Below are 27,484 nucleotides of genomic sequence, written 5' to 3'. Positions count from 1 at the left end.
CAAGTCTTTGTTTTGTTATTAGAGAACAATGAGATAATTTATATGAAATAGCTGACGTTCTATGTTAAATCTTTTCACAAGCTATAAAACTTATACATTTTGGACTCCTCGGGTGGATTTCTTTCTTTTCTTTTGTGTTTGAGTAATCACTTTTTCCCACTGGGCAATCTGAGGCACCAAAAAAATGAAATTAACAGATGACTGGCTTGTTGAATACATCACAGAAAATAAACTTTCATTATGATTTTGTGGACAACATTTAAATGCTAAATTCAGACAGCTGTAAAAAGTAAAAGCAGATTTGAAAAGAAATAGTGCCATCAATCACAGGATTTTTACCCTCATGGAAATTGGATTTATTGAAATAAAATGGTAAATAAAAATACTCTCTGGCTTGGGAGAATCAACCTAGTTTCTGATACTTTTCTGTTTCCCTTGCTCCAAAAGTGTCATCTATCTCTCTGTTTAGATGCAGTGCAGCCAGGTGTTCAGAATCATAGGGGGACAAAAAAAAATTAGTTTCTCACTGAATAGGGGAAATGAAACAACAAACAAAAAAAGAGGTTTGTGTAAACAGAACTTAAAAATATGAAAAATGTAGACCCGTTGAACTGAACCCTGTTTTTCCCTCCCCCTGCCTCCCAGGAATAATTCTGCTACAGGGCTGACTTCAAGGACGTGAATTGTTGACCTCATCCCACCTTCAGAACCTCAGCTGTTATTCTAATTTTTGCACCATTCCAGGCAAGTTGACTTTATATGGAAATAAAATTGAACCTTAGGGGTCTGATGGAAATTCACTGTGACATTGAAATCAAGAAAACTTGCTGAAACCCACAGAGCCTTTTCCCCCATGGGCCCTGATGGTAGCCTCCAGAAGGTGCAGCCTCTGGTGGTGCCCCTTCTTCTGTGGCAAGAATAAACTCTGGGTCTTGGGTTGCAACACCACCTGTGGAGAAAATGGTATGCGAGGGAAAGCGATCAGCCTCTTGCCCTTGTTTCTTCCTCCTGACGGCCAAGTTCTACTGGATCCTCACAATGATGCAAAGAACTCACAGCCAGGAGTATGCCCATTCCATACGAGTGGATGGGGACATCATTTTGGGGGGTCTCTTCCCTGTCCACGCAAAGGGAGAGAGAGGGGTACCTTGTGGGGAGCTGAAGAAGGAAAAGGGGATCCACAGACTGGAGGCCATGCTTTATGCAATCGACCAGATTAATAAGGACCCTGATCTCCTCTCCAATATTACTCTGGGTGTCCGGATCCTTGACACGTGCTCCAGGGACACGTATGCTTTGGAGCAGTCATTAACATTCGTGCAGGCATTGATAGAGAAAGACGCTTCTGACGTGAAGTGTGCTAATGGAGATCCACCCATTTTCACCAAGCCTGACAAGATTTCTGGTGTCATAGGTGCTGCAGCAAGCTCCGTGTCCATCATGGTTGCTAACATTTTAAGACTTTTTAAGGTAGGTGAAGGCATTGTCTTTCTGATCATTGTGACAAGACAATAAACTGTTCTGGCTCCAACCACAGGTGTAAGAAGAACGTGAACATGGTGAAGATTCTCATAGACCCTCTCAGGGTCACCAGGTTACTCAACTAGAGGATTCTGTATCTGGGTTTATACATGTGTTGATTTAGCTCCATTACTTAATTGGATTAATTATGACTCTTTTTTCCTCCCTGAACAAACAGGTGATAATTTCTGTGACATGTTGAGTCCTTAACATCTTGGGATATCCTCCTTATTGATGCTCATTTTAAGTCAAAGCAAGTATTTTTAGAGAGTATAATGAAATCTTAGCACATTTTTCATGTAAAACATTTCTATGATGTTTGAGATATAAGATAATTTACTTGGTGAAGCTTCTTTAAAGTGGAATGCTCTGTTATGACAAAAGTTCCTGTATGAAGAAACAGTATTACTAATGTGTGGATGGAAATGACACCCTGGGATATAAGATGGCCATAAAATTGTCAGGTTTATAATAGCTACAATAGAGCAGAACCTCATTAATTCAGACTGCTCTGATGCAGACTTGGAATAATTATATATAATTCATATTGAGTTAAAAGTTCAAGTTTAGCAGAATAATGCAAGCCTTTCTGATATAGGTTTGATGATCTATTACCTATAAATTGCATTTATATACTGAGTAAAATTGGCAAAATAAGATGGAATAATACTTTGAAAAGTATAAAGTGCCATAAAAATAAAGTTGTTGTAAGTCACCGTCTTTCATTAACTTTATCATTTTGTTTATCAATATCTATTATGTAGTGTTCTGTAGGAGACAATTGTTTGAATTGAAAATACTTTTTACTGGTTTCTTAGTGGGACATGACTTTTCCGACTTATTCTGAATTAATGAGGCTTTGTTTTATATTGTGAGAAACTGTTCCTGTGCATATTATATTTAAAGATATTAAAAGAATATGGAGAAATTGGACAGGTGACTGATACAGTGACAAAAATGAACAAATTGATGGAAAACTTCACAAAAAAGATGACAGGAATTGAATCGAAAGCTCTTGGTTTGGGAAATATCTTGGGGGACCATCTAGTCTGGTTCACTTTGTAGGCTGGAATCTTCTTTGTAACCTCCCCCTAAGTGGCCGTCCAGCTTTTGTATGAATTGCTTTAGTTTAGAAGACAGAATGCTAAGAGGCAGCCTAATGACCATTTTCAGGCTGATGAAATTTTCTGAAATGAGGATGCTGAGCAGAAGCTCTCTGTGTCTAAGGAGTATTGAAGAGGCACAAACCAGGCTTCAAGGAATGCTGGAGACATTTCGAAGGACATTGGGAAGAGCCTTTTGGCAATGATAAGGACACAAGATTAAAATAGGCAGCCAAAGGTGCTCGAATTTGTCATTTCTAGAATAATTTCTCTTGGGCTAGCTGACCCCTTGCCTGTACAGGATTTTCCAGATTTCTCACCACATCCGGGGATCTAGAATTTCTCCTCAAAGTCTCAATTCTGAGCTGCATGCCATTTTGTGCTCTGTGATGGTACCCAGTTTTAGCTACTTTCCCAGCATCTTTTTCCTCTCTGATTTGATTTGTCTTCCCAGTTGCTCCCAAGCATCTTTTTTCTGTTCTTAACTCAGCAGTTGTGGCTCAACAACACCCACATGTTATGTTATGTTATGTTATGTTATGTTATGTTATGTTATGTTATGTTATGTTATGTTATGTTATTACGTTTGTTATATTATTTTGTTTTGTTTTTATTTTGTATTGTTTTATTCTGTTTAGTTTTTAGAAGTTTTAAATTTTAATCCCAGTATAGTTAATATATAGTGTTATATTAGTTTCAGGGGTAAAATATAGTGATTCAACAATTCTGTATGTTACTCAGGGCTCATCATGATAAGTGTACTACTCTTAAATCCCCATCACCAATTTCGACCTCCCTCCACCCTCTGGTAGCCATCAGTTTGTTTGCTATAGTTAAGAGTCTTTTTCTTGGTTTCTCTCTCTCTCTCTCTCTCTCTCTCTCTTTCTCTCTTTCTCTCTCACTCTCTATTTCCTTAACAACACCCACTTTTTGAGAAGAGGGAAACCTTCATGAGCATCTTTTCCCTGCCTTCTGTTACCCTCCCCTTATATACTAAATTCTGGTTCCCAGCAATCCCATCATAATTCCTATGAATCCTGTCTCCTTCCTATAGTCTGGTGGCCAGCCAAAAGTAGACAAGGACTTGAGAAGTGGGGTATTGGCGATAATTGCTTATTTGAACCTTCTAAAGATTGTGAACATTAATTTTACTATAGAATCAGCTTATCTATAAAATGGGGATAATAACATCATGTTAGGTTTTAGGATGGATTTAATGAGAAAATACAGGTGAAGGGTTCCACCGGAACCCATGTCCTTTGTCTCCTCGAGCTGCCAAAGGGACCTTCAGACCATCTGAAGGGTTTGTTTTTATGTGGTCTCAACCTAACTTCCCTCTGCTCCATTCTTCTTCATTGGCTGGCCAATTCTCTCCTTACTGTCTTGAATAATTCCGGAGGGACTTTATTTGACCAGGTGGGAGAATTACCATGGATTCCCTGGGCAGAGTCCAGTACTCCAGGTCAACTCTTAAGATAGTGGTCAGCACAATAGAGGACTGTTCTTGCCACCCTTGACCAAATCCTAGGGAGTGGGTGACTTTTAGCCACGAGGGGTGTTAGCTATGGTAAGTATCATAACTAAAATGAGTACACTGGCACAGAGTGAGCATTTATTATGTGGAAGCAAATGTATTTATCAATCAAATTACTGGGGCCTAAAAATTGTATCTTTCAAAAGTAAGTGACAGAATGTAGGTACTTAGCTTATCTTCCAGCTGAACCTAGAACCACATGAATGGGAACTTGATAATTGTAACTTATATTGTTTTGCTACTTTAATTTGCTTTGATGATTTATGTGAGACCTCCAGTCAGCACTCTACACTGATATTAATCATGAAATGATGAAGTCATTGGAATAGAAAATGTCTCACTTTATGTGTGAATGTATTCTGTTTAAACACGTATGTTGGGACTGCCATGAAATGTTAGAATAGTTAACAAAGGAATGGTTAACAAATTAATGCATTGGAGATTGGCTTACAATTTCTTTTTGAAAAATAATAGTGTGATTAAGCCAAATGCTATGACTTGAATAAAAGTGAACATTTGGGACAGTTTTATGGCTCTTGGGCCGCTTCAGGACAGCGTAAGACCCACAAAATCTAAAAAGATGTACAGATATCAATATATTGCCACTTATTCCTAGATTAATGGAGTTAAAAAAAGGTAGAGCATCATGGTTTGAAACCACACAAACAAAAGTGATGATAAGGATGCAAAGGCCTTAATTAATGAATTCACTCACTGTCCTGCTTGACAATAAACATTAGTTGAAGGTTTTAGAGTGCAGCCAGAACCTGTTTTAAAATTGTATAGAAAATACTTGTGCTAAAAGTGGAAGTAATATCCAGATGTCTTAGTTGTCTTTTTTTTTTTTGGACAACCCTGGAATAGCCTTGTCTTCACCTGCTGTATCTGCCCGGGCTAAGTCACGTGGGAGACAAAGGCCTCTAGGCATCTCCCTCTTACTTCAGCCTTGCTCCTCCTGTGGCAGCTTCTCCTGTACCCTGTATCCTTCTACGTTCTAATCAAAGCCTGGTTGCAAGAAAGGAGCTATGTATCATCAGTCATCTGCATATAGTATGTCTGTGTTTAAGCCAGGAAGATTCTGTTTTCTGCAGGATCTCTAACAGCGGGATGAGATAAATTGTCTTTGTGAAGGGGGTTCAGGCAACTGTTGGAGAGGTTCATTTAGCTCCTCCACCAGAGACTATACCTCGTGGGTGGCCACCTCCTTTGCCCAGGAGCACAGCTGGCCCTACTCCTTTCTAGAGGGAAGAGATGTTGTTCTATTTTTGCTTCTCTTCCTACCAAAACCCAGAGTCTAATGAAAAAAAGTCAGCCTTCTTAACTTCAGAGGCGAGTTGGACAGGGGGCTGGAGCTAGAAGCTGTCCTGTGGTCTCTGCCCACAGGACAATGAATGCTCTGCCAAACCAGTGATTTTCATCCTCCTGAGGTGAGGTTTACATGGCTCTCTCTCCTTATTGCCCCCTCGGGGTGTGTTGACTTATCAAAACCAACTCCGACGCTTCTCAAATGACAGGACCCAGTGTGTGAGTATATGCCTCCCCTTCACCCCCAGAATCATTTCTACCGATTGAAGCATTTCACATTTCTTAGGTGTGTTGGGAGTGAAAACAAGTTTGATAGCCACAGATGAAGACTTCAATGATCTGAACTTTTTAGAAGCACTGCTGTGCCTTAAAACACACACATGTCATATATGGGTTAATATGGGGGCAGAGTGGTCACTTCAGTGATTGTTTAATCCTTACAGCAAGTTAATGGTTTTAGATAATAGTAGTATCAATTAGGATAATGTGACATGTAACTGCAGAATAGCAAACCCAGAACTGCTTCACCCCATGTGTCTAGAAGTGAAAATGCCACCCTAGTGGCTCTTATATTGCAGAGACACCGATGAAAAGAGGGGCCAGGCTCTCGGAGATTATGTAGTTTGGAAAGAATTAAAAAAGAATTAGGGGGCCTTTTGGAAATGTTGACTGAGAAGCCCATAATTTAAATTATTTTTTAAAAAGCAATTTTGAGGAATTTTCATATGTTTTATAAAGAGCTTAGATTCCCCCCTTTTCTAGAACATTTTCCAGCCTTTGCCTTTAAATTAGAGCAATTCTGTTCCTCAAAACACTAATCATATACTTACTTTGAGCAAAGATTGAACATTCTAAGTTAAAAATAACATCGATGCTTGGAGGTAACCATTCACATTAATGTCCATGTAGATGCATCTGGGTAATAAAAGGACAATGTTAGATACAATTTCTCTCCCTTTTGTTTTTCTAGTTAACTTTACCTAGAGAATGAACTTTCTACTCTTGAAGGATAGTTAAGTAGTCTTTAGTATCTACTTCCCAAAGCAATAAAATGAGACTTAAATAGAAATCCTCTTGTGGGTGGGATAATTTCTTTCCATGTGCAAGTGTTCTGGTTATAAATGGCTAAAACTGACTTTAATGTTAAGTAAATGAAGTACAGTGAAATATCCCATTACCCTGGGAGTCTTCACCTACCTTGCTCTGTTTACAAAGGTGTTTTCTTTCAAGAGACTCTATGAATGGTAGCAACCACTTCCATAAAGACAAGTATTTTGCAAGTTTTTTTGTTGCATACAATGGACTTTATTAACTGTAAACTCAGACAAAATAAATCTGCCATAGTTGGGCTCATCTTAGATGGACAGAGATATGTGCCCAATCAGTAAACTCAGCAGGAGGTAACATTTCATGTTAAATATTACTTGATGGCAAATAAATTGAAAGGTGAACTCTTTAAGCCAATCCTTTGCTACTGTAGGAAGCTCTAATTTAACTTTGTAAGGAGCCCCCTCACCTCAAATGAGAGATGATGGGTACTCTCTCTTATAGTGGCTCTAAGTGAGAGTGTTGGGGGAAGTGAGCATTGCCCCTGGTCACTGGCACTTCAACTTGGAGTCAGATAATAAATATTTATAAATATAAATGTAATACAGACTTGGTAATAGCAGTTCCCTTCTTAAAACCCCTTAATGGCTACCATTAACTCCAGGATGAAGGTCTACATCTACTTTGGGAAGTCTTTTCTCATTTCTCTTGACTAGATTAAGTTTCTTTGTTTACATGTAACAAAGCTCCAGTAGGGCAGGATATATCTATGATATATATGAAGGCATGGATCTCTTGTTTGTTGCTATATTTCCAGCACCTAGCATGGACCTGTCTGGGAATCAATAAATGTTTGCTAAATGAATGAATGAATGAATGAACTGTATCTCTCTACCTCCTCCATCTATACTCTCTCCCTCACCCCAGGCCCAAACATTGGAAATAATCTGTGTTGGGTAGATAGGACAGAAATGGAATTTTATTTGTTTTACTTTTATACTCTTCGAGAGAAAGGAACAGAAGGAGGAAGCAGTGCGGAAAGTAGGAGACATAGTATATTTTGGGAGTTACTATTTTCATGTGCTTCCTCATATTCCTACAAATCCACATTTTCCCTAAACAGTTTTTTAAAATTAAAAATTTAATAAGCAAAAGACATTAGCACATTCTCATTTTGAAAAGTTTAAGCAATGGATAAGTAAATAGTGTAAAATGGAAGGAGATCGCATCTAAACCCATATCTATCAGTAAAATTATATACACAGACACATAATTTTATTAAAAGATATATGTCTTATGACTTTTTTCATGGAATAATCTGGGAGACATTTCCATTTTGTTAATATAGTTCTGTGTCAGTAATTTTCAACCGTGGCTGCACATTAGCATTACCTGGATAGCTTAAAAAAAAAAAAAAAAAAGGATGCTCAAACTCTATCCGAGACCAGTGAAATTGGGGTGGGGCCCTGGCATTGGTATACTTTAAATAACTGCTAGGTGCTTCTAATACTTGTGTAGGATTGAGAACTAGGAACCTCTTTGTTTTTTTTTTAACAGCTGCTTGGGTTTTGATTATATGAATAGACCGTAATTTATTTAAAAAATCCCTTAGTGATAGGTTACTTCCCTTTGATTTCTTAAGATTATTTGTCATTTGAAAAAAAGTTAAAACAGTACTAGAGGCTCATCTCAACACAATAGCTCAAGTGAATTTTGGAACCATAGGGCCCCTTTATGGAACAACAAAGGGGCTGAATTAATGAATTACCGAAACACCTTGCTATAAGACAGACTCACAGGCACACATCACAGACTGTGGCTGTTGATGACATTAAGTAAGAGAGTCAGTGTAGGGGGTCATGTGCTTGAAATGCTGAAGGAGCATGATGACTCTTGTTGGGTGCAGCAGATTTTAAACTTGGTGAATTTAAGTTAATCTTACTTTCCTTTTTTCTAACTGTGTAGGGTCTGAAATCCTACAGTGAATTCTGAAGATATCTTAAGAGCTTGCTTAGTGATTAATGCCTAAATTTTGAGTATTTTAAATAATGAGGTTGTTTTGAAAATAGTGAGGAATCTTTCTAAGAGAATGGCTTGTGACTGGATGCTGTCTGTCTATCTATCTATTCATTCTGCTCATGAATATTTGTTGAGCGGCTATGACAGGCCAGGTTAAGGTTAATCTTCACTGTGGGGCTAGAGAAGGAACAAGAAAAATCTATGTCCTCACGGGAGTTTACATTCTGGTGGGTGTAGAAAATGTGTACAAATAAATGTAGACAGAGAGTGACCATGTCATAAAGAAAATAAAGGAGGTGGGCAAAACAGGGCATGAGCTTGGGTGGCAGGGAGGGCCCCTCTGTGAGGTCACCATGGAATGATAGGACAAAGCCAGTCAGTTAACAACTAGGAGAAAAGCATCCAGATAAATCTTTCTTTTTCTCCAAGCTCTCCCTCAACCCAGGCCCTGGTCTGAGAGTATCTCAAAGGAAACCAAGTCTTGCAGAATGAAGCCCCTGTCCTACCCCCTCTCTCCCCCCCTTTATTGTCTAGGTATTCAGAGCCAGTATAGATGGATACAGGAGACCAGGATGGGAAGGATCTACAGGGCCTCTTCTTTCCTGACTGTGGCACCAGGGACACAGGTCTGATACCCTGCCTTTTTTTTTTTTTTTTTAGTATTTATTTATTTATCTTTGAGACCGAGATAGAGCACAAGCAGGGGAGGGACAAAGAAGGAGAGAGGGAATCTCAAGCAGGCTCCACACAGCGCAGAGCTGGATGCTGGGTGGGATCTCACAACCCTGGGATCATGACCTAAGCCGAAATCAAGAGTCAGATGCTTAACTGACTGAGCCACCCAGGTGTGATTCCCTGACTTTTGAGAAACCTGGCCCCTACCCCATCTCCCTCACTCAACTGTCCCTAAAGCCTCAGGCCAAGCCAGACCCCAGGGCTAAGTCAGCAGGTGCCACCATGTCAGGTCCTTAGGCCTCTTGGTGTCTCAGGAGCACTGCCTATATGGGTGAGGTCTCCTGAGCATCCTTATTGATTTGAAGTCCAGGTCCTTGGGAATCCCAAGGGTGGGACCAGTCCTCAGGATTTTGGAGAACATGACATCTCCAAAGAGGCTGACCCTTCTCCTAGCAGGCTGGACAACACCGTAGGAGGAAGGGAGCCTGGGACCTCGCAGGAGGGAGAGGGGAGCTGTGTGGGCACAGTGAGACTTCCAGGGTAGGTGGGCAGTCAGGGGTTGGAGGTTTCCAGGTCACTTCTTCCTGTCACCATCCCCTGTGTCTAGGCCAGCCATGTTGTGTGCAGCTGTGACCAGATGGAGGACACTGATAAGAGACTTGAGCACAGCTATAGGGGCGGTGATCCAGAGGCCCACTTGGAAAAACCCACAGAGCCAACTCAAGGTCCCTCGGAGAAATTGAACAGGTGGAGGGAGCAGTAGAAGAGCTCATTTCCAGCACAAGGGATAAACAGAGCAGGCTTGAGGCTTGATTAAGGGTTCGAGAAGCGTGTCTGTGGAAATCATCCAGAAGTCCGCTGAGTGAGTAGAAGGAGGAGGTCGTGAGGGGACAGCAGGGCATTAAGTAGAAAGAAACAATGGCTAAGGCAATCCTGCATAGCCTTGGGAGACAGGGCAGACAGGGTGGAATCAGGAAGCCTGCCCAAGGCACCTTGCCCTCCCGTTTGATCTGGAGCCACCTGCAGCACTCACGGATGAAGTTAGGCACAAACAGGAAGATATTTTCACCTGGTGTCGTGGCAGCCCCCTTGCCGCCCCTGGGCCCCATCTGGAGGTGGCATCCGAGTCCCGGCCCCGCTGCGCCCTCACCCTCCAGCCCGGTGCCTCAGGCCAAGCCAACAAACAGTGCACAGGCCTCCATTGCCCCTGCCCTGGCTGCTATTTATTTTTTAAGAAGTTGTCTGAAAACCTCTCTAGAGCAAGTCAGGATACACACACACACACACACACACACACACACACACACACACACACACACAAGGAAAGTCCTATGCTCTTCTTTCTACCTACCCATTCAACCTAATTATTGCAGTGGTTGGTTTAAAAACAATTATTGACATTATTTTTTTAGGGAAGTTTTAGGTTTACAGCAGAATTGAAGATGGTGGTGGTTTTATTTGGTTTCAGAACAGGTTCTTCCCAGACTCTCGTCAAGATAACTTTTTGCAACCAAAGGTGTACCTTCCTAGGAAGACTTACAATCCAAAGGCTGTCCCCTGGCTCCTGCCCAGTAGTTCTCAAACTTTAGCATGCATCAAAACCACCCAGACGGCTTGTTAAAATACAGATTGCTGAGCCCCACCTTTCGAATTTCTGAGTCAGTAGGTCTGGGTTGGGGTCTAAGATTTTGCATTTCTAACAGTTTCCGGTGATGCTGATGCCGCTGTTTCGCAGACCACACTTTGAGAACCACTGCTCCATATAAATCACTTGCTGGCTGACTTAGCAAGTAAAAGTACACAAAACAAAAATGAGATTTAACAATGTTCTCTCTGGCAGCAGATTTTTTTCTTTTGACTCATGCCTGGTTGGATTTCTGTTCATATTGGTCATAATCACAGCAGCTGCTATATGGATCTACTTTTAATTGTGTGCCCTTTTGGAAGTTGTGTTCCTTATTAAATAATGCATAGCTCAGGAGTAATGATCAGCATAATGGTCACTTGAACATGATTCCTAAAGCAGGGTCACTCAGATTACCACTTTTACTCATTTTTACTACCTGTGACAGTAGAGCAGACTGATTTAAGAAACTTAGACTGTAAGATACACATTAACTGGGAATTGAGAACAGTAAAAGAAGAAAGAAACTATGATTTGTCTCAGCTACCAGCAATTTGTCTTCAGAAACCATGACAGCTACCTCCTGATTCCCATTATGCAATGAGATTGCAAATAACATTCCACAGCAGTCTTAATCAATAGAGGGTCACAAGAGGCCCTTCTTTCCCCATGGTGGGAAAAAAATGGCCTTTTTACCAATTTAAGTGATAGAATACACTCTCTGGCAAAAGACAGAGACATCTCTTTTAGCTGTAATTGGGGATTTTCCTTAATCTCTAAGCACTCTTCCTAACATAAAACATACACAAAATCTTTGTGTATTTTAAGTACATGGTGAGCACCAGGCTGGTGGGGTGGGAAGGAGTCCAGGTATAGCATCATCCAAAGAAACCTTTATCTGTTTCCAGAATGAGGCCAAACTCTGCTGCTTTACTCCATTAGGCCCAGCAAGCTAATAAGCATGTGTTCTCCACGTTGGTCATTAGTCTCCTTCCAAGACTCTCCTAGGCTTCCCTCTGTGCTTGGGAGGCGGGGTTCCTTGGTGTAACATAGCCCCAGATCTATTGGTTATGTCCAGCTTCTGAGAATTCATGGGTCTGTCTCTGTGTCCCCCATAGTGCCACACTGGGCTTCCTTGGGATGTGAGGATGGTGATGTATTTTTGCTCCGGCTTCTCACCTTTGCTTCCTTTCAGGTAGACTGAGAGTAAACTCTAGCTTTGATTCGTGCTTGTACTATTTCTTACACTTTACGTATTTACATTGTGACAATTCTGTAAAACTTCTCAAAGTAGTTTATTATCTTCGCTCTGAGAACGTTTGAATTTATATTGTTTATAAAGCAAATGGCATTTCATACTTATGCAGATTTGTTGTGCAGATATTTGTGGTTTATAGATATTTATTACAAGGGGCTGTCTCTTCACATTATAGATTATTATAATATGCTTATCTAGTGGTGCTGATACTCTTGAGTAAAACAGATTAATATGAATTATATAAAATAGGTCAGGCTCTGAAGTCAGATTGCCTGGGTTCAAATTCTGATGTAATGCTTATTAGCTATATTACCTTAAGCAAGCTGGTTAATCTCTCTATCTATAAAGACTAGATAATAATACTAATTCCTTCATAAGTTTTTAAATGAAGATAAACAAGATAAAGTGCATGGAGTCCTAAGCAAGATGCTTGGAAAATAGCACCATAAATGTTTGCTATAATGATAATGAGAAGGAAGATACTGATGTCCACCATCAGTAGGATATTCATTTTGAGTTATACCTTTTTTTCCAATTTCTCAACCGTTCGTCCTGACTTGCCTTATTTTGTGAACAATGGGAGGTTAGCATTAGAGGTGTAGTCATTGACCAAGAAACAACACAATTAATAGGTCCAAATAGGCTCTGGCATGGAGCAAGGCTATCTAATTTTTCTGAAGGCTAGACATGAGACTGGGACCTTGCCAACTCCATGCTCCAGCCAATTGAGCTAAAAAAGTAGTGGTACTGTTATTCTTTGCAAATCCACGTGTTAGGTGGTAGGAGTCCGTTTTATTTAATAATCAGAAAACCAAGGGAAAGATTGGATGACCCAAAGATAAGCTGTGCTAATTTTGCTGTTGTTCCAGCACTCAAACAAAAATGCTACTAGGTTTCAATAAAAAAAAAATGAATTTTTCTCCTTTGGATTCTTTCCTGGTACCCCACTTTGAAAGTACAAGAGGTGGAGTTGTGGTTGAGGAGAAGCAGCTGGCTATGCTAGAGCTGGGTGGCAGCCTTTAAATCTGTCTTTCCGGTTAGAATTCCCTTTCTTTTCTGTGTTTGATACAATATCCCAACATAGAAACACAGGCTCACTCTGGACCAAGAACGCTACCTTTTTATTGAGAGAGTAATTTTTCTTTCTCCTAGGGATGAATTGGATAACATTTGTACCTATCACCTTCTGATACAAATGTCAGAAATGTAAGCACTGAAAGAATTCAGAGGTACTTTCTTTCGAAGTCATATTCATTTTTGGATAACCAGAAAAATAGAGTGGAACTAAATATATTAAATTTGGACTCACACTATGACCTATCTTTTTCCACCTATTTACAATGTGAATAATTCAGTCAAATACCTATCAATTATGCCCCGGTAAATTTTCACTTCAAACATGGATAATTTACTCACATGTGAAAGGACTTCATAGGGAAAAAGAACTGAAATTTTCATAATGCAGAATTCTAGTGAGGTCTTGTTAGGAAGGACAGAATCCTATCAGAGTGTTGGGAGATAATGCCAAATAGTTCTTGGTTTAGTTCTTTAAACTTGGTAAGCGCTAAATCTCCTTTTTTCCACCAAGAGAAGCAGAATAAGATGAAGAAATGCCAGCATAGTATTCACTTATTCACCTCCTTTAACAGGTGAAACAGGTAATAGTAAATCAATCCCCCAGCAGGTGTTTATTCATGTATTTATCTTGTAGGTATATGCATCATGTTTGACACTCTAGGGAACAGCTATGAAAGTAGGTTTTAAGCTTTTACGTTGCTTAGATCTAGTTGGGGAGAAATATATAAAATAACAACAAACGACATAAAACAATATTGTAAGGGCTGTAGTGTGGTGCCAGGGTTTCAAAGAAAGGCTGACCTCACCTGAAGAAGTTGCAGTTATCCGTCAAGGGTTCCTGTGGTAATGTGGGGTTTGGCTGGACCCAGAGGGATGAGTAGGAGCCTCTCAACCAAGAGACTAGGAGAGGAGGAAGGCTCTTCCAGGCGTGGGAAGTCCCATGAACCTTTGACCTGATGCACGGCCCTGTTCAACTAAGTGAAGACGGAAGTAAATGAAAACCATGTTCCTTCCTCATAGCATGTCTCTCCTAGGATGATAAAACCTGAAAGGATCACTTTAAGAGTCTTCTGGGAGGATTCAAAATGAGGAAGGTTGAAGGGCTATTTTCCCTGCTCCCATTGAATACAAAATTTGGGACCGCTATTAAAATCCAAGCAAGTGTGTATAGAGCATCCAGAGGGCAGAATGCCCAGCCCCCAGTCAGGGGTAGGCATAGATAAAGGGGCGAGTTGCTGTGGGATTCAAGGAGGGGGCTAGTGGACCCAGGAAAACCCTTACCCCATCCCCATTCTTTGTACTTTGGAAATCCATGAAACATAAGATCAAAAAAATTTTTTTTTCATTTGTCACATGCATATCTGTTTTTTTAAATCTTTATTCACTTTTGAGAGACAGATACAGAGCATGAGTGGGGGAGGGACAGAGAGGGGGACACAGGCTCCAGGCAGGCTCCGAAGCAGGCTCCAGGCTCCAGGCTCCGAGCACTCAGCACAGAGTGCACTCAGCAGAGAGCCCGACCCAGGACTGGAACCCACAAACTCTGAGATCATGACCTGAGCCGAAGTCGGATGCTCAACCGACTGAGCCACCTAGGCACCCTGTCACGTGCATATCTTGACTATTCATATTCTTATTAAGCATAGATATATAATTAATTGTTGAGAGAGAAATTAAATACAGTATCAGTGAATCAATTTTATTTGCCTCATTCCAATAAGGAAAGCCACCATCCTTGAGAGGCTCACAGTTTCTTATTTCTATCTTCTTGACCCCTCACTAAACTGAGAGTAATCATATCTGTACTTCCTCTGTTTCACAAAGTGGTCATAGATCTTGAAAATGTAAAAATTTGGGGAATTTATAGTATTCTAAGTGTTAAGTGTTTTGAATGATTTGGATGTAGGTTCTAAATTGAAAATGGCGTAAGTGATTATTTTTCTTCTTAATGCTGCAGTACTTTAACTCGTAATTTCTACTCTTGTAACCCCACTGATTTAAATGGGAGCTAGATGTGAGATGTTTTGTTGTCTTTGAAACCACTGGGATAGAATTTTAAATCCTTGGATTTTTTTCCCCCTCTGCCCGAGGAAATGAAGATACTGGAAATTCCATTTTTTAGTTTGGATTACTTTATTTCATTTATATTCATGCAGCTAAAGTACCTAGTGAAGTATTGCATGCGTATAAATTAGTATTTACAGGTAACACCTTGCTGAAAATAAAATAGATTAAGTGGAGAATATTTTTCCCACAGCTTCCTTCTCTAACGAAAATAAAATAACCCAGCACCACTTCTTAACTGAATGCCCCATCTGTCACCTCCATGCTGCTCTGAGCCAACACTGTCCTGGGAGTAGCGTGGGGCCAAGGGTCTACATGTGAATCAGGGTGGGTTTAAACACATGCTGGGAGAATTGGGATTTGAAGCTTCAGGCTTATATTTACTTTTATGTATTTCTCTGACTTATGGGGAACTAAAAGGAAAACCTGTATTTTTGGACTGTAATTACAGTTAAATTTCAGACTGTACCAATCAGTATTAGGCCTAGCATATGATAAAAAAACGGATATTAAATCAGTGATCTAACATACAGTAGTGGTCCAAGGTTGGTGAAGAAATATTATTTTAACCCCTTATTTTTAAAATTTCATGATGTTTAAACTAATAACCTTAATATTTCATTCTAGTAAAGTGGTACAAGTTTAGGATTTTGAAGGTAAATAAATGTAAAACCTATAAATATGCTGATCACATCTACATGATGAGAATTATCCTTAAAGAATCTATTTTCTGTTAGAAAGTGATTCTTATTGGGGCACCTGGGTAGCTTAGTCGGTTAAGCATCTGACTTTGGCTCAGGTCATCTCACGGTTCGTGGGTTCGAGCCCTGTGTTGGGCTCTGTGCTGACAGCTTAGAGCCTGGAGTCTGCTTTGGATTCTCTGTCTCCCTCTCTCTCTGGCCTTTCGCTGCTTGTTCTCTCTCTCTCTCTCTCTCTCTCTCTCTCTCTCTCTCTCTCTCTCTCTCAAAAAATAAGTAAACATACAATAATTAAAAAAAAGGAAAATGATTCTTATGAAGGAAAAAGGATAGTTTTGCATTGCGCTTTTTTTTATGTAACTCAGTTAAATTCATTAGTGGGGTTCCACTGTTTTCAAATATACTCACTAACCAACATTTAAAACATGTTTTAGGAAACTTGGTGCAAAATATTTTTTTCTGAAGTTGTTTTTCCTAGTTCTCCTTTAAAAAAATTTTTTTTAGTTTATGTTTTGAGAGAGAGAGCGAGCGAGCGAGCGCAAGCAGGGGAGGGGCAGAGAGAGAGGGAGAGAATCCCAAGCAGGCTCCACATTGTCAGCACAGAGCCGGATTGCAGGGCTCGAACTCATGAACTTGTGAGATCATGACCTGAACTGTAATCAAGAGTTGGGATGCTTAACTGACTGAGCCACCCAGGTGCCCCTTCCTATTCTCCTAATACTTGCCATTATGGAACCTTAGAGATGGAAGGGATTTCTGAGATCTTCTATTACAGCTTTTCATTCAAAGCAGAATCTAATCTATTAAGATCCTTGGTACATAGTCATTCAGTGCTGCCTTTTGCTCCTCTTAACTGTGTCACATATGTCTCCACCCAACCCCCCTCTAGAATATAATGTTCTTGACAGTAAGAAAGATGCCGGACTCATCTTTATGTTCCTGAGGGTGCCTGGCATGGTCCTTGGCACATAGTAGGTACCAAATGAATGCATCCTTAACTGATTTAACAATGTCAGTGAGGGGATGCAATATTCTCACCAACTGTCCACTCCATTTTGTAATGGAATAATTTTTTTCTTTATTCTGACCTGAATTTCTTCTCCCCTGTGAATAGTTTTCAGAATGATTTAATTCCATAAAGCATGGGGAAGCCTATCTAGCCAGTTGGACCAGATGAAGCAATCCTGGTGCTTAAGAGGGGGGCAGATGTCATGGTCAATCACTTCTACCCATTGGTCCTGCTCCTGTCTTCTGATACATCTTTTTCATGAGACATACAGTCCTTCAAATGTTTGCAGATCCCTGTTGTTCCTGAGTCTTGAGTTCTTTAGGCTCAAAGTTCCTATTGTTTACCTGCTCCTACTAGTAACAGCATAAAAGCTAACGTTTGAAAGCTTCCTATATACCAGGTGCTGTGCTAAACACTTAGCATGCCTGATCATATTTGATCCTTATCACAATTCCATCAGATAGCTATGGTTTTCAGATGAGGAAATGAGGCTTATTAAGGTTCCTTAGATAACTGACTTAGAAAGTAAGTGGCCATGCCATACTCAAACCGTGGTCTGACAAATGCAAAAGCTCATGATTTTAACCACTGTTTTGTATAGCCTTTCATACAGTATGATTTTAAATCCTTTCTGTTATGGCTTCCTTCCCCCTGAACACAATCCTGCTGGTAGTTTAACTCTGTTCTAAGTTAAATCCATTTTTCCTTGCTATTCTAAAAGATTGCTTTTGAGCAGAAGAGTTAACACACAGAACCTCAGCTCTGTAAGCTTTCCACTTGTAAGCCTCAGTGTGGAGTGGCTGGAATGGCAGATGGGCTGGCCAGCACATCCTCAGTGGGCAGTGACCTCAATACAAGGATCAAGTCTGACTACCCATGGCCTCATATGGCCTCCCTGCTCCTGGAGTGGTCACACAGCTCCTTGGGAAATGTTGGGAAGTGTGTACTCCTTTAGCAGTGTTGATGGGAGCTTTCTATTGTTCCAGATGTTTTCCAAGGAGGATACTGGATGGGAAGAATTTGTATTATTACAGATGGCCATAGCACTTTATGTATCAGGAAGTTTTCCATGGAAGGATGAATGTATACAAAATTATTCTTTGAAGTTAATGGCAGGATGTGGTAAAACTACTTGGACTTCAGGAAAACACTGAGAACATTAAAATAAATACGTGGTTTGCACCTACTCCTTTCCCAAACTAAAATATGACGCACAATAGCATTTCCTCAACATGTGGGATCAAGTTCTAGATCAAATGCAGAGATGACAAAATGAACGTATTTGTATTAAGGTTCTTTGATTTACTCCTCATTTCCATTGAGTCTAGCTTTGAATGGTTGGGTAGAGATATTGGGACCAAAGTTTATGATACTATCAACATCAGAATAACAGACGATACATTTTCATATATGTGGGGAGAGAACAGAGTTCCCATCCTATTTCCTGTACCTTGGCAGACGAAGAGAATTGTTTTTTTTCAGCCACTTTTGGGGGTAGACTTGGTCAGCAGCCCCTCTTGTCCATCAGGTAACCAGCCCCAGAGCCTCCTGATACTGCTGCTGTGTATTCATGGCTGCCCCCACCCCCTTTCTTCCTCTGTTAACCTGCCTTATTATTCTACTCCAAGGCTTCTTTAACCATGCTAGGATGTATTTGGTTATACGTTTACTTTGAAAACGCGGTTGATCTTTTTAGAGTTCCTCTAGATTTTCCTATTAGATAAAAACAGATTTTTATACCTTTTGTTTCCATGGTAATGGATTCCAGGACTACTTTAGAAAACAACTAGCTTCGTGTGCCAGTGGAAAGTTGGAGCATTATGGCCTAACACGATAAATATTAGCCCACCTGTAAAAGGAGAGCAAACTAGATAGAAACACTTAGAACCATGGTCGTGAGATAACGTGAGCATATTTTAAATGAAATCAGTGGAATTTGGAAAGCGAGTCTTGGCATTGCAGGCAAATGGTTTGGGAGCATTAGCATGAAATTTAGTGTTCACTAATCAGCTCAAGGCAGAAAGAGCTTAATTAACTTGAGGCATTAGTTTTAAATTTAACAGTTTAGAAGAAGCCATAGAACCCCATTTCTAAATTTTCAGAAACTTTCCCAAGTTTTTGCAAGGGTCAGTTCTGCTCTTGGGAAGTTGGAGGAGGATGTAGGCAGAGAAGAGCCTTCCTTGGGCTGTTTGCCTTTTGGTGAAAGGGAGATTATTTCCAAAACCTCAAGGGAGACTATCTGGTATTGTCGGCAAATGTACCTTTTAGGAATCTGGGGTACAGACTATATAACTCAATAGAAAATCTATTAGAGTTGGCTAAAGACAGGGCAAACATAAAAAGCAGATATTTTTCCTGGGAAAAATAGAGCTACTTTTATAAAGAGTCTTAGGTTTCTGAGCATGTGGAAGGGAAAGGAATAATAAGATTTTTGAGGTCAACCCTGACTGCCCCTAGAAGCCTGCTTTTTGTTATAAGGAGGAAGAATGAGAGGGAAGAGGAAAGGCAGAGGGAAGAAAAGAGGAAGGAAGAGTGGAGAGGAAGATCAGAGGTGTGCACCAAGCTGACTGTGCTTATTTGGAAGGAGAGAATGAAAGTCCCTTTTGTCCTAATGCGGACTTTAATATTTAAAATTACCCTTGCCATTATTGAGGATATTAAGATGCTTTTATGTTGAACTGATTAAAATTACATTTGGAATAATAAGTGGCATGTAATGTACAAATACCTTCCCCAGACACCTTTAAAAAGTTTTTTTTTTAAGCATAAAAATCATAAACAACTGTAATGGAAAGTTTCCAGAAGCATTCTTCTAGGAGACATAGAGTTGTGGGGCCAGGAACACAGGGACAGCAGGTCTTATGAAATGTTTTACTATAAGACTGGGGGCTCTCCACCTGCCTGGAAGGATTCAGGACATTGCTTCTAATGAAATTAAAGGGAGGTTGAACTACTCTGGAACTCTATTCATTTTCTTCTTAATATTTCTAAGATTGAAGATGCCTGTTAATACAGGTCTTTTATGTATCTGGTAGGGAGAGTTTACGAAGGCTGATTGATTTTGATCTAGCTCATTTCTTTCAGCATTTGCAGCAGTGATCCAAATGATCACACTTGTTTTTCCCCTTGTCCACACTGCATTAGACCTTTTTCAAACCCACTTTATTTCCATTTCTCCTCCCCAGCAGCATGGGTTGCACACAAATGGCTTTTGTAATTGGAATGTAAATGTACCATCCTCTCCAAGGAGGGAGGCTCCACTTTGCTGAAGGTTAGCTGAGACCCAAGGCTTGGCAAGGAGTCCCTTAGGGTATGCTGGCAGGTCAGCCTGCTGGCTTTGAAAAGAGCCTTCCATGAGTACCACTGCAAGCATTTACCAACCCACTGTAATTCCCAAGGGAAAGCTCTGTGGCTTCCTGGAGGGTTCCTTTCTTTATCTCCACCCCAAATGGGTACCCAAATGGCAGACAGACTGCTCCCTCGTGAAAAGGTCTAGTTAACTCCAGATGACCCTGGTGTAAGAGAGGGAGTTGCCTCCACCCACTCCCACTTCTCCTCCGCAATCTCTCCTTTGCCCTTTTCCTGCTTTCCTGTGGGTTGCTTGAACATTTTATAGAATTCCATTTTAATTTAGAGTGGTGTTATTTTGATTTGATTTCTATTTTAGGGTATGTCTCTTTAAATAGCTTTTTTTTGGTGGTTCTCCATATAACATTTATTTATACATAATTTTTCATAGTCTACTGGTGTTGATATTTTACCAGTTCCATTGAAGTGTAGGAACTTATGTCCCTTTACCCTCCCCCTTTTATCATTGTTTTAAATATGTCCTCTGCATACTTGAGAACCATAATCGATAGTATTATGATTTTTGCTTTATTCTTAAACTATATTTAGAAAACTGAAGAGAAATAAAATCTTGTATTTATCCATACTTTTGCTCTGTTGTTCTTCTTTCCTGATGTTCAAAGATTCCTTTTTTAATCTTTTCCTTTGTTTAGAGACCTGTCTTTAGCCATTGTTTTGGGTAGGCCTGTTACTTTTCCTTCTGAGAATGTCCTTCCTGAAGCATATTTTCTCTGGACATAGAATCCTGGATTGATTATCCTTTTCTTCCTTTTTTGAAAGCCATTGCACCATTTCCTTCAGGCCTCCTTGATTTCTTATGAGAAATCCTCTATAGTTAATGCATTGTTTCTCATTGGCTACTTTCCAGATTTTGTCTTTGTCTTTAGTTTTCAGAAGTGTGATGATAATGTGTCTTGGTATGGATTTCTGGGTTTATCCTGTTTGGTCTTTACTGAGATTCTTGGGTCTTCTTTTGCCAAGTTTGTGAAGTTTTCAGCCATTATTTCTTTAAATACTTGTTCAGCTCTACCCTCTTTTTCCTGTTCTTCTGGGAGTCAGATGATCTATATTTTAGGACTGTTTTTGATAATCCTACAGTCTCTGAGACTCTGTTCTTTTTTTTACTGGTCTACTTTCTCTCTATTCGATTGGGTAATTTCTATTTTTCTATCCTCAGTTCACTGATTCTTTCTCCTCTCCATTTTGCTGTTGAGCCTGTCAATTAACATTTTTTTAAAAATTTCAGTTATGTTATATTTTAGTATCAAACTATTATTTGGTTCTTCTTTATATCTTCTCTCTCTTTGCTGATAATTCTTATTTCTTTGCCAAATCTTTCTAGTTTTTCCATTTGTGTCAAGAATGTTTATAATTATTTGTTGATACCATTCTGGCTCGGGGCGGGGGGTGCCTTGATACTGCTCCATGTGACCTCCACTTACATTGCTGGGAATTGGCGCTGCAGAATGGTGATGGTAAAGTCCTGACTCTCCACTAGGCTCAACTAATACCCAACAAAGATGAAAATCCAGTCTCCCCATTCAAACTTCTCTAAGATCATCCTGGTCAGGGTATTGGGATACTTTGCTATAGTCTTGGCCTTTGCTGGTGTGGGACTAAAGTCTTTTCTGCAGTGTTTAGATGTAGTAAAATGTTCATTACCTAAAAGTTTTCTATCTAAAGCATCTAGGCTGCTCCTTTCCTGGTTCTTTGGAGAGAGGGCCTTTTTATTTTTTTTTCTATATGTGTTAGAATTTCCACGTTCCTGGATTCTCTAGTATTTAGTCTAAAATATATGAGGAAAAAAGAAAATCTAGGAACTCATCGCCATGTTATTCCTTGGGTCCTGAGGTCCTTAACCTTCGTTAAAAAAATTTTTTTTAATGTTTATTTATTTTTGAGAGAGAGAGAGAGAGAGAATGAGCAGGGGAGGGGCAGAGAGAGAGGGAAACACAGAATCCGAAGCAGGCTCCAGGCTCTGAGCTGTCAGCCCAGAGCCCGACGCGGGGCTCGAGCTCACAAACCATGAGATCATGACCTGAGCTGAAGTCGGATGCTTAACCAACTGAGCCACCCAGGTGCCCCAAGTTAACCTTCTTGACTTCTCTTTACCTTTCAGAGTATTCTTATGTTCTAGATGTAGTGTCCATGTTTTTAGCTATATCTAAGGGAGGAATAGGGAATGGTATGTTTACTACTTCTTCCTGTCAGAGGTCCTTTTGATCCTTTTGATCTGTATCCATGCCAGAAAGTCTTTGTATTGTTGCACTCTCTCAAGGTCAGGCAACATGGTATAGTTTTGAGAACACCCAATAATTCTGGTGTTCTCAAATTCAGGGAAACTTGGCTTGGAACAAGAATTGCTTCAGGATAGAACCAGCCTCAAGCACTACAGCAATGGAAAGGACATTTTGGTGAAGAGGACCAATCACATGTTTTGTGGTTAGATGAACCTGGGTTCAAATCCTGTTTCTACCATGTAATTATATTATATATAATTATATAATTATATAACATTGATATGTTTTTTACTCTCCCTGAGCTTCATTGTGTCTACCTGTTGTGAGTAGAAGTGGCATATTTCTGGTGCCTGGTACACATCAGCTGCTATAAAAGAATAGCTACTATTGCTACAAAGCAGGTTATAAATTTTCTGGGTATTTTGTCAATAATCTGACCTCTACCAGAAGAGAAAAAGCTGAAAACCCAGTGAGGATGCTGTTTTATGTAAACAAGTCATAGTTAAATGATCTCCAGAAATGATGTCTTCCTGTACCAAATACTGTGTCCAATAAGAACTTGGAGAAAGCACAGTGGTTCCTCTAAGGAAGTGGAGTAGAATCGTTTCAAAAGCAATGGGTGGCTTGTTGTTAAAGTTAATGCTGTGATGTATCCCCATTCTCTGTTTAAAAGATTTTACAATGCAAGAAGCAAATTAAGGAAACTTGGGGAAGGTTCCTCTTCTCCCTAAGGAGCAGAGCTGGAAGAATGAGTCATTGATAGTATTTTTAGACAATGTTCTGTTGCTGATAACTTCAGCTTGATTGTTTATTGACTTCAGAATGTGTCTTTTAGCTCCTAACTACAAGTCAGGTGAGAGCTGAGGGGCAGGAAGGAGGGTCTTATTGCTTTTCCCAGGGGAAGGGTAGATTTCTAAGCTGGAAGGGACAAGGAGGCTATTCTTGGCTTTCTGAGTCAGTGGATTTAATGTTGATGGGCTCTAGATAAAGACAGTCCATGGAGACCTTTTGACCATTGTGGACGCTGAGCCAGTATGGCAGCTTGGAACACTCATGGAGGAGTGCAGCATCTGGTCAGTTTCCCAGACAGGAGATTCTTATATAAGTGATTTATTAAAAAGCATTCTCAGGAGAAAGGATGTGGTTTCAGGTGAAGCCTAGTGTCAACCTGATCCCATGAGATGCTCTGTAACATTAATCACATCAGAATCTAATCTGTCTTGAGGCACAGGAGTGAGGATTTAATATCCTTGCACCAATCAGTTCTTAGCTAGGGACAGCCTTGCCCTGAGTTAGGGATGATTCCCAAGCACCTTTGGGCAAAGTGGCTCTATTACCTAAGGTCAGTTCTCTGGAGAAGGTTACAGGTATGAGGATAGAAGTAGCACTAGCAGCTGCTGGAAGAGGGATCCCTGGGAATATGGGCGTGACTCAACAGGGCTTATCATGGCACCAGGTAAAAACCGTTGACTTGGGTAACAGAAGGTTTGGTTTCTCCCTAATTTGCAGTGTGACCTTGAGTGAATCATTCAATCTCTCTGCTTTATGTGTGAAAAAGAATTGGCAGAGGTGGACTCTTAAGGCCTTGTTTACTCAGGTGAGTTGATTGAGAACATTGGATTTAGTAAGACCTGGGCCTTCTGACCTGTGGTCCATGGAAATAAAACCTTCAAGAAGACAAAGCAGGTAACTGTGATGATATTGCCACATAGCCTGAAACCCAGGGAGGCATCTTTGGGGACCTGGAAGGGAAGAGGCTTCCTTGCTTTGGAGGCTGGGACCCACACAAGCTTAGGGTCAGGGGCAGAAGAGCTGTATGGCTGGTGACCAAGGGGACAGCAAGGACGTATACATTAGAGACTTAGTCTGGAAAGCAGATTCTGGGTGGAACCAAGGCTCCTTGCTCCCTAAGTGGTTGCAGTGGGAATCTGCTCTAGTTAGAAGTTTAAATAAACATATTTATCCTCGTATTTTGTAAACGTTTTTTTTTTTTTTTTTTTGGTGTGTGATTTTAATTCCAGCCCTCTAATAACGCTTTTCATAATTTGAGTACATTATTAGCAACATTTTGCAATAATTCTTTGACTTATTACTGAAGTTTGTACGTCAGTCAGGGGAAAAGGCAGATGTTTCTGGATTTTCGTATGTGCCCATATGCAGAAACTGGACAGCTGTAGGGAGCAGCAGGAGCAGGTGAGGTTGGGGTTGGGGTGGAGTGAAATCTCAGTAGTGTAAGTTCTCAGGCTCTCTCGGGACAGTGGAGCTCCTACCTGTAATGCAGACAGTTTCCTTCTCTAGGATAGAGGTTTCTATTGAGGATATGTTATTGTAATATGACACAAGTGGTTGATACTTTGCCGTTACTCTTGCTGAAATATGGCATAGATGCTGTGTTGGTCTCTGAAACTGGTGGTTTCAGGAAATTATGTCAACATCCAACAAAATAAATTTCTGGGGAGGCTGGTTTTTTTCATGCAGGTCCTCTGATTACAAACCTTTTGCCACTCTCAAACTTTAGTTTACCCTGCATACCTTCTCAGTCTGGAAACGCCTTCACTGTGGAGTTGAATCTCAAACCAAATTGATTGGCTTCATAGTAGGTTATGGAAGAAGCCTTCAGCTGGCATTTTTTGGGGGGCATAGTCACCTATGTTGGCTTTCACCCAAAGCCAAGCATTTATTGTCTGGAGTTGGATGTTTCTAAGAACTTTTCAAGCTTGGGTATTTATTAATAAAAAGACTGCATTGTTATGGGACCAGTATCTTTTCTCCATTTTTCAAAGGGTTCTGCATCTGAGAAAGCTTCAGTCCCTTTCAGAGGGAGGAAGGTCTCAGCTTGGTGCAGCAAAAGGAAATTCTGCCAAGGAGTGAGCTGCCTATTTGCATGGGTCCTGCCAAATTTGGGAGTTGCTTAGTAGATTGGCTTTTCCAAAGGAGAAGTCAGTTTACAACCTGGTCAGCAGATCTGTGGTCTGCTGGGGCTTGTGTACCTCAGATGTCTCATCTCCTGTGGGTGGAGGTTTTGGGATGGACTTGGAAGCTCACAGGCATATTATTGGAATTTGTGTGAGGATGGTGTGGCAATGCTGCCTTTTCTGCTGACTCTCCTTTCTCTGGGCTCTTGAAATATCTGTGTTCATAAATAGTGGCTTATTTAAAATTCAAGGCACAACTGTAAAAATCATTTCATTTAGAAAGAAAAATTAATTATTTTAAGTATCTCCTTAGGAGATTTGGTAAAAACATGACTTATGAAATAATTTTTGCCACAGAAGAAAAAGTCTTTACTGTATTTCTATATTTCAGTCTTGCTGTAGTTGACATTTTAAGGATGAAACTTCCTTGGCTGAGATGTCACCTGGACAGATATCACCATTTGCTACTAATGATGATTGATAGTAGTCAAAAAAGTTCTTCTGTGTCAAGAGGGCACTTGGAAGGCAGGTTATAAAGAGCAGTTCTCACCATCTAAAAGCATTTGTTATCACTCATGCTTTGATGCAGCAACACATTGCAGTTCTTGGCATAATGAGAGCCGGGTTTCAGGAGTTACTGCTGCCACCAAGTCTTACCTGCCAAACTATAAAGACAAACTATTTTGAGGATTAAAGGATGGAATCCCTTTGTGCTTTGTTGAAGCAGAACTCAAAGGTTTATAATGACAGACTGAATCATTAGGAGGCATGAAAGAAAAAGAAGCAGCAAGGCTGAAAGTATTCTGTGCTAGAAAAGAGTTGACGCCCTTTAAACATTTAAGTTCAAATAACGTGCCGTCCTTTATCTCCAGAGAGCACACTACTGACCCACTGTTGGTGGAGCATGTGCTATGGGTTGTTTTCCAGCAGAGAGGATATATTTTCTTCAGATCTGCCTCCGCATACTTGCCAGAGATCTCCTGTGGGACCAGCGACAGGCACTGAGGAGCCTGAAGGCTGGAGAAAGCGGGGAGGGGGTGTGTGCTGGATCGTAATGGCTAATGCTTATTGAGTGCTTGTGATGTGCCAGTTTCCTTCTAAACAGTTTACATGGATCCCCTCAATTATTCTTCACAACTGACCATCTTATGGGGTAGGACTGCTTAATAGTCCCACCTTACAAATGGGGAAATTGAGGCTAAAGAACTTGTCCAAGGGCAGCTAGTAATCAGTGCAGCTGGGATTTGAACTCATTGTGGATCATGCCAGGGCAGCAGCTCCTAAGGAGCATAACCTGCTACAGTCTAGTGAGCATTTGAGAACATGGATTCTGGGGTCAGAGAAACATGGGCTCAAATCCTGACTCCCTCAACTGGTTGGTCTGTGAACTTGGGTAGGTTATGTAACACAGTGAGGGCAAGAAAGGAGGTCAGAGAAACCTGCTACAGATCATGGCATATAATAAACACTCAATAAATGCTAGCCACTATTAGTGTTAGAGTTTCGTTTTTGCTACAGAACAGAGTGAAGCTAAGGGGTGGTGTTTCTGTACTTGAGAGTACCTAAGAGAGAATTACCAGGGCATTCTTATTAATAGACTTCTGGGCTCCACTCACAACAGATCCGAAGTCAGTCGGGTCTGAGGGAGTGGTGGGTGGTTTGACCCAGGGACCTGAATTTGTTTTTCTTCCCTTTCTTTGTTTCTTTTTGTTTGTTTATTTTTCTTTCCTTTCCTTTCCTCTTCTCTTTCTTTTTGTTTTTTCTTTCACTTTTTAATTTTAATTCCATTGTTGTTAACATATAGTGTTATATTAGTTATAGGTATATGATATAGTGATTCAACAGTTCTATACATTAGTCAGTGCTCATGATAAGTGTACTCTTTAATCTCCATCACTTGTTTCACTCATCTTCCCACCCACCTCATCTCTGGTAACCATCAGTTCTCTCTGTTGGTTTCTCTCTCTCTCTCTCTTTTTCCCTTTGCTCATTTGTTTTGTTTCTTAAATTCCACATATGAGTGAAATCATATGGTATTTGTCTTACT

General features: G+C 40.3%; 1 protein-coding gene and 1 long non-coding RNA gene across 3 annotated transcripts in view; both read left to right on the top strand.

Moving 5' to 3' along the window:
* The first annotated feature begins 893 nt into the window (after positions 1 to 893).
* GRM8 (glutamate metabotropic receptor 8) overlaps positions 894 to 27,484 on the top strand; it is a 755,100-nt gene continuing 728,509 nt past the window's right edge. The window contains exon 1 of the mRNA XM_042971356.1: positions 894 to 1,470. Coding sequence (XP_042827290.1) covers positions 961 to 1,470 — 510 coding nt within the window. The 5' untranslated portion in view covers positions 894 to 960. The remainder of the gene's footprint in view (positions 1,471 to 27,484) is intronic.
* Positions 8,869 to 10,807, top strand: LOC122234562. 2 transcript variants are annotated; one of them, XR_006212359.1, is made up of 3 exons: positions 8,869 to 9,155; positions 9,812 to 10,066; positions 10,678 to 10,807. It is a non-coding gene; the product is annotated as an uncharacterized LOC122234562 (long non-coding RNA). The 2 variants fall into 2 exon arrangements; XR_006212358.1 differs by having other exon boundaries at positions 10,673 to 10,807.

Source organism: Panthera tigris, chromosome A2 (assembly GCF_018350195.1).
Source record: "Panthera tigris isolate Pti1 chromosome A2, P.tigris_Pti1_mat1.1, whole genome shotgun sequence".
NCBI lineage: Eukaryota > Metazoa > Chordata > Mammalia > Carnivora > Felidae > Panthera > Panthera tigris.
Note: the sequence above shows the minus strand (reverse complement) of the source record. Positions and strands in the feature narration are given on the sequence as shown.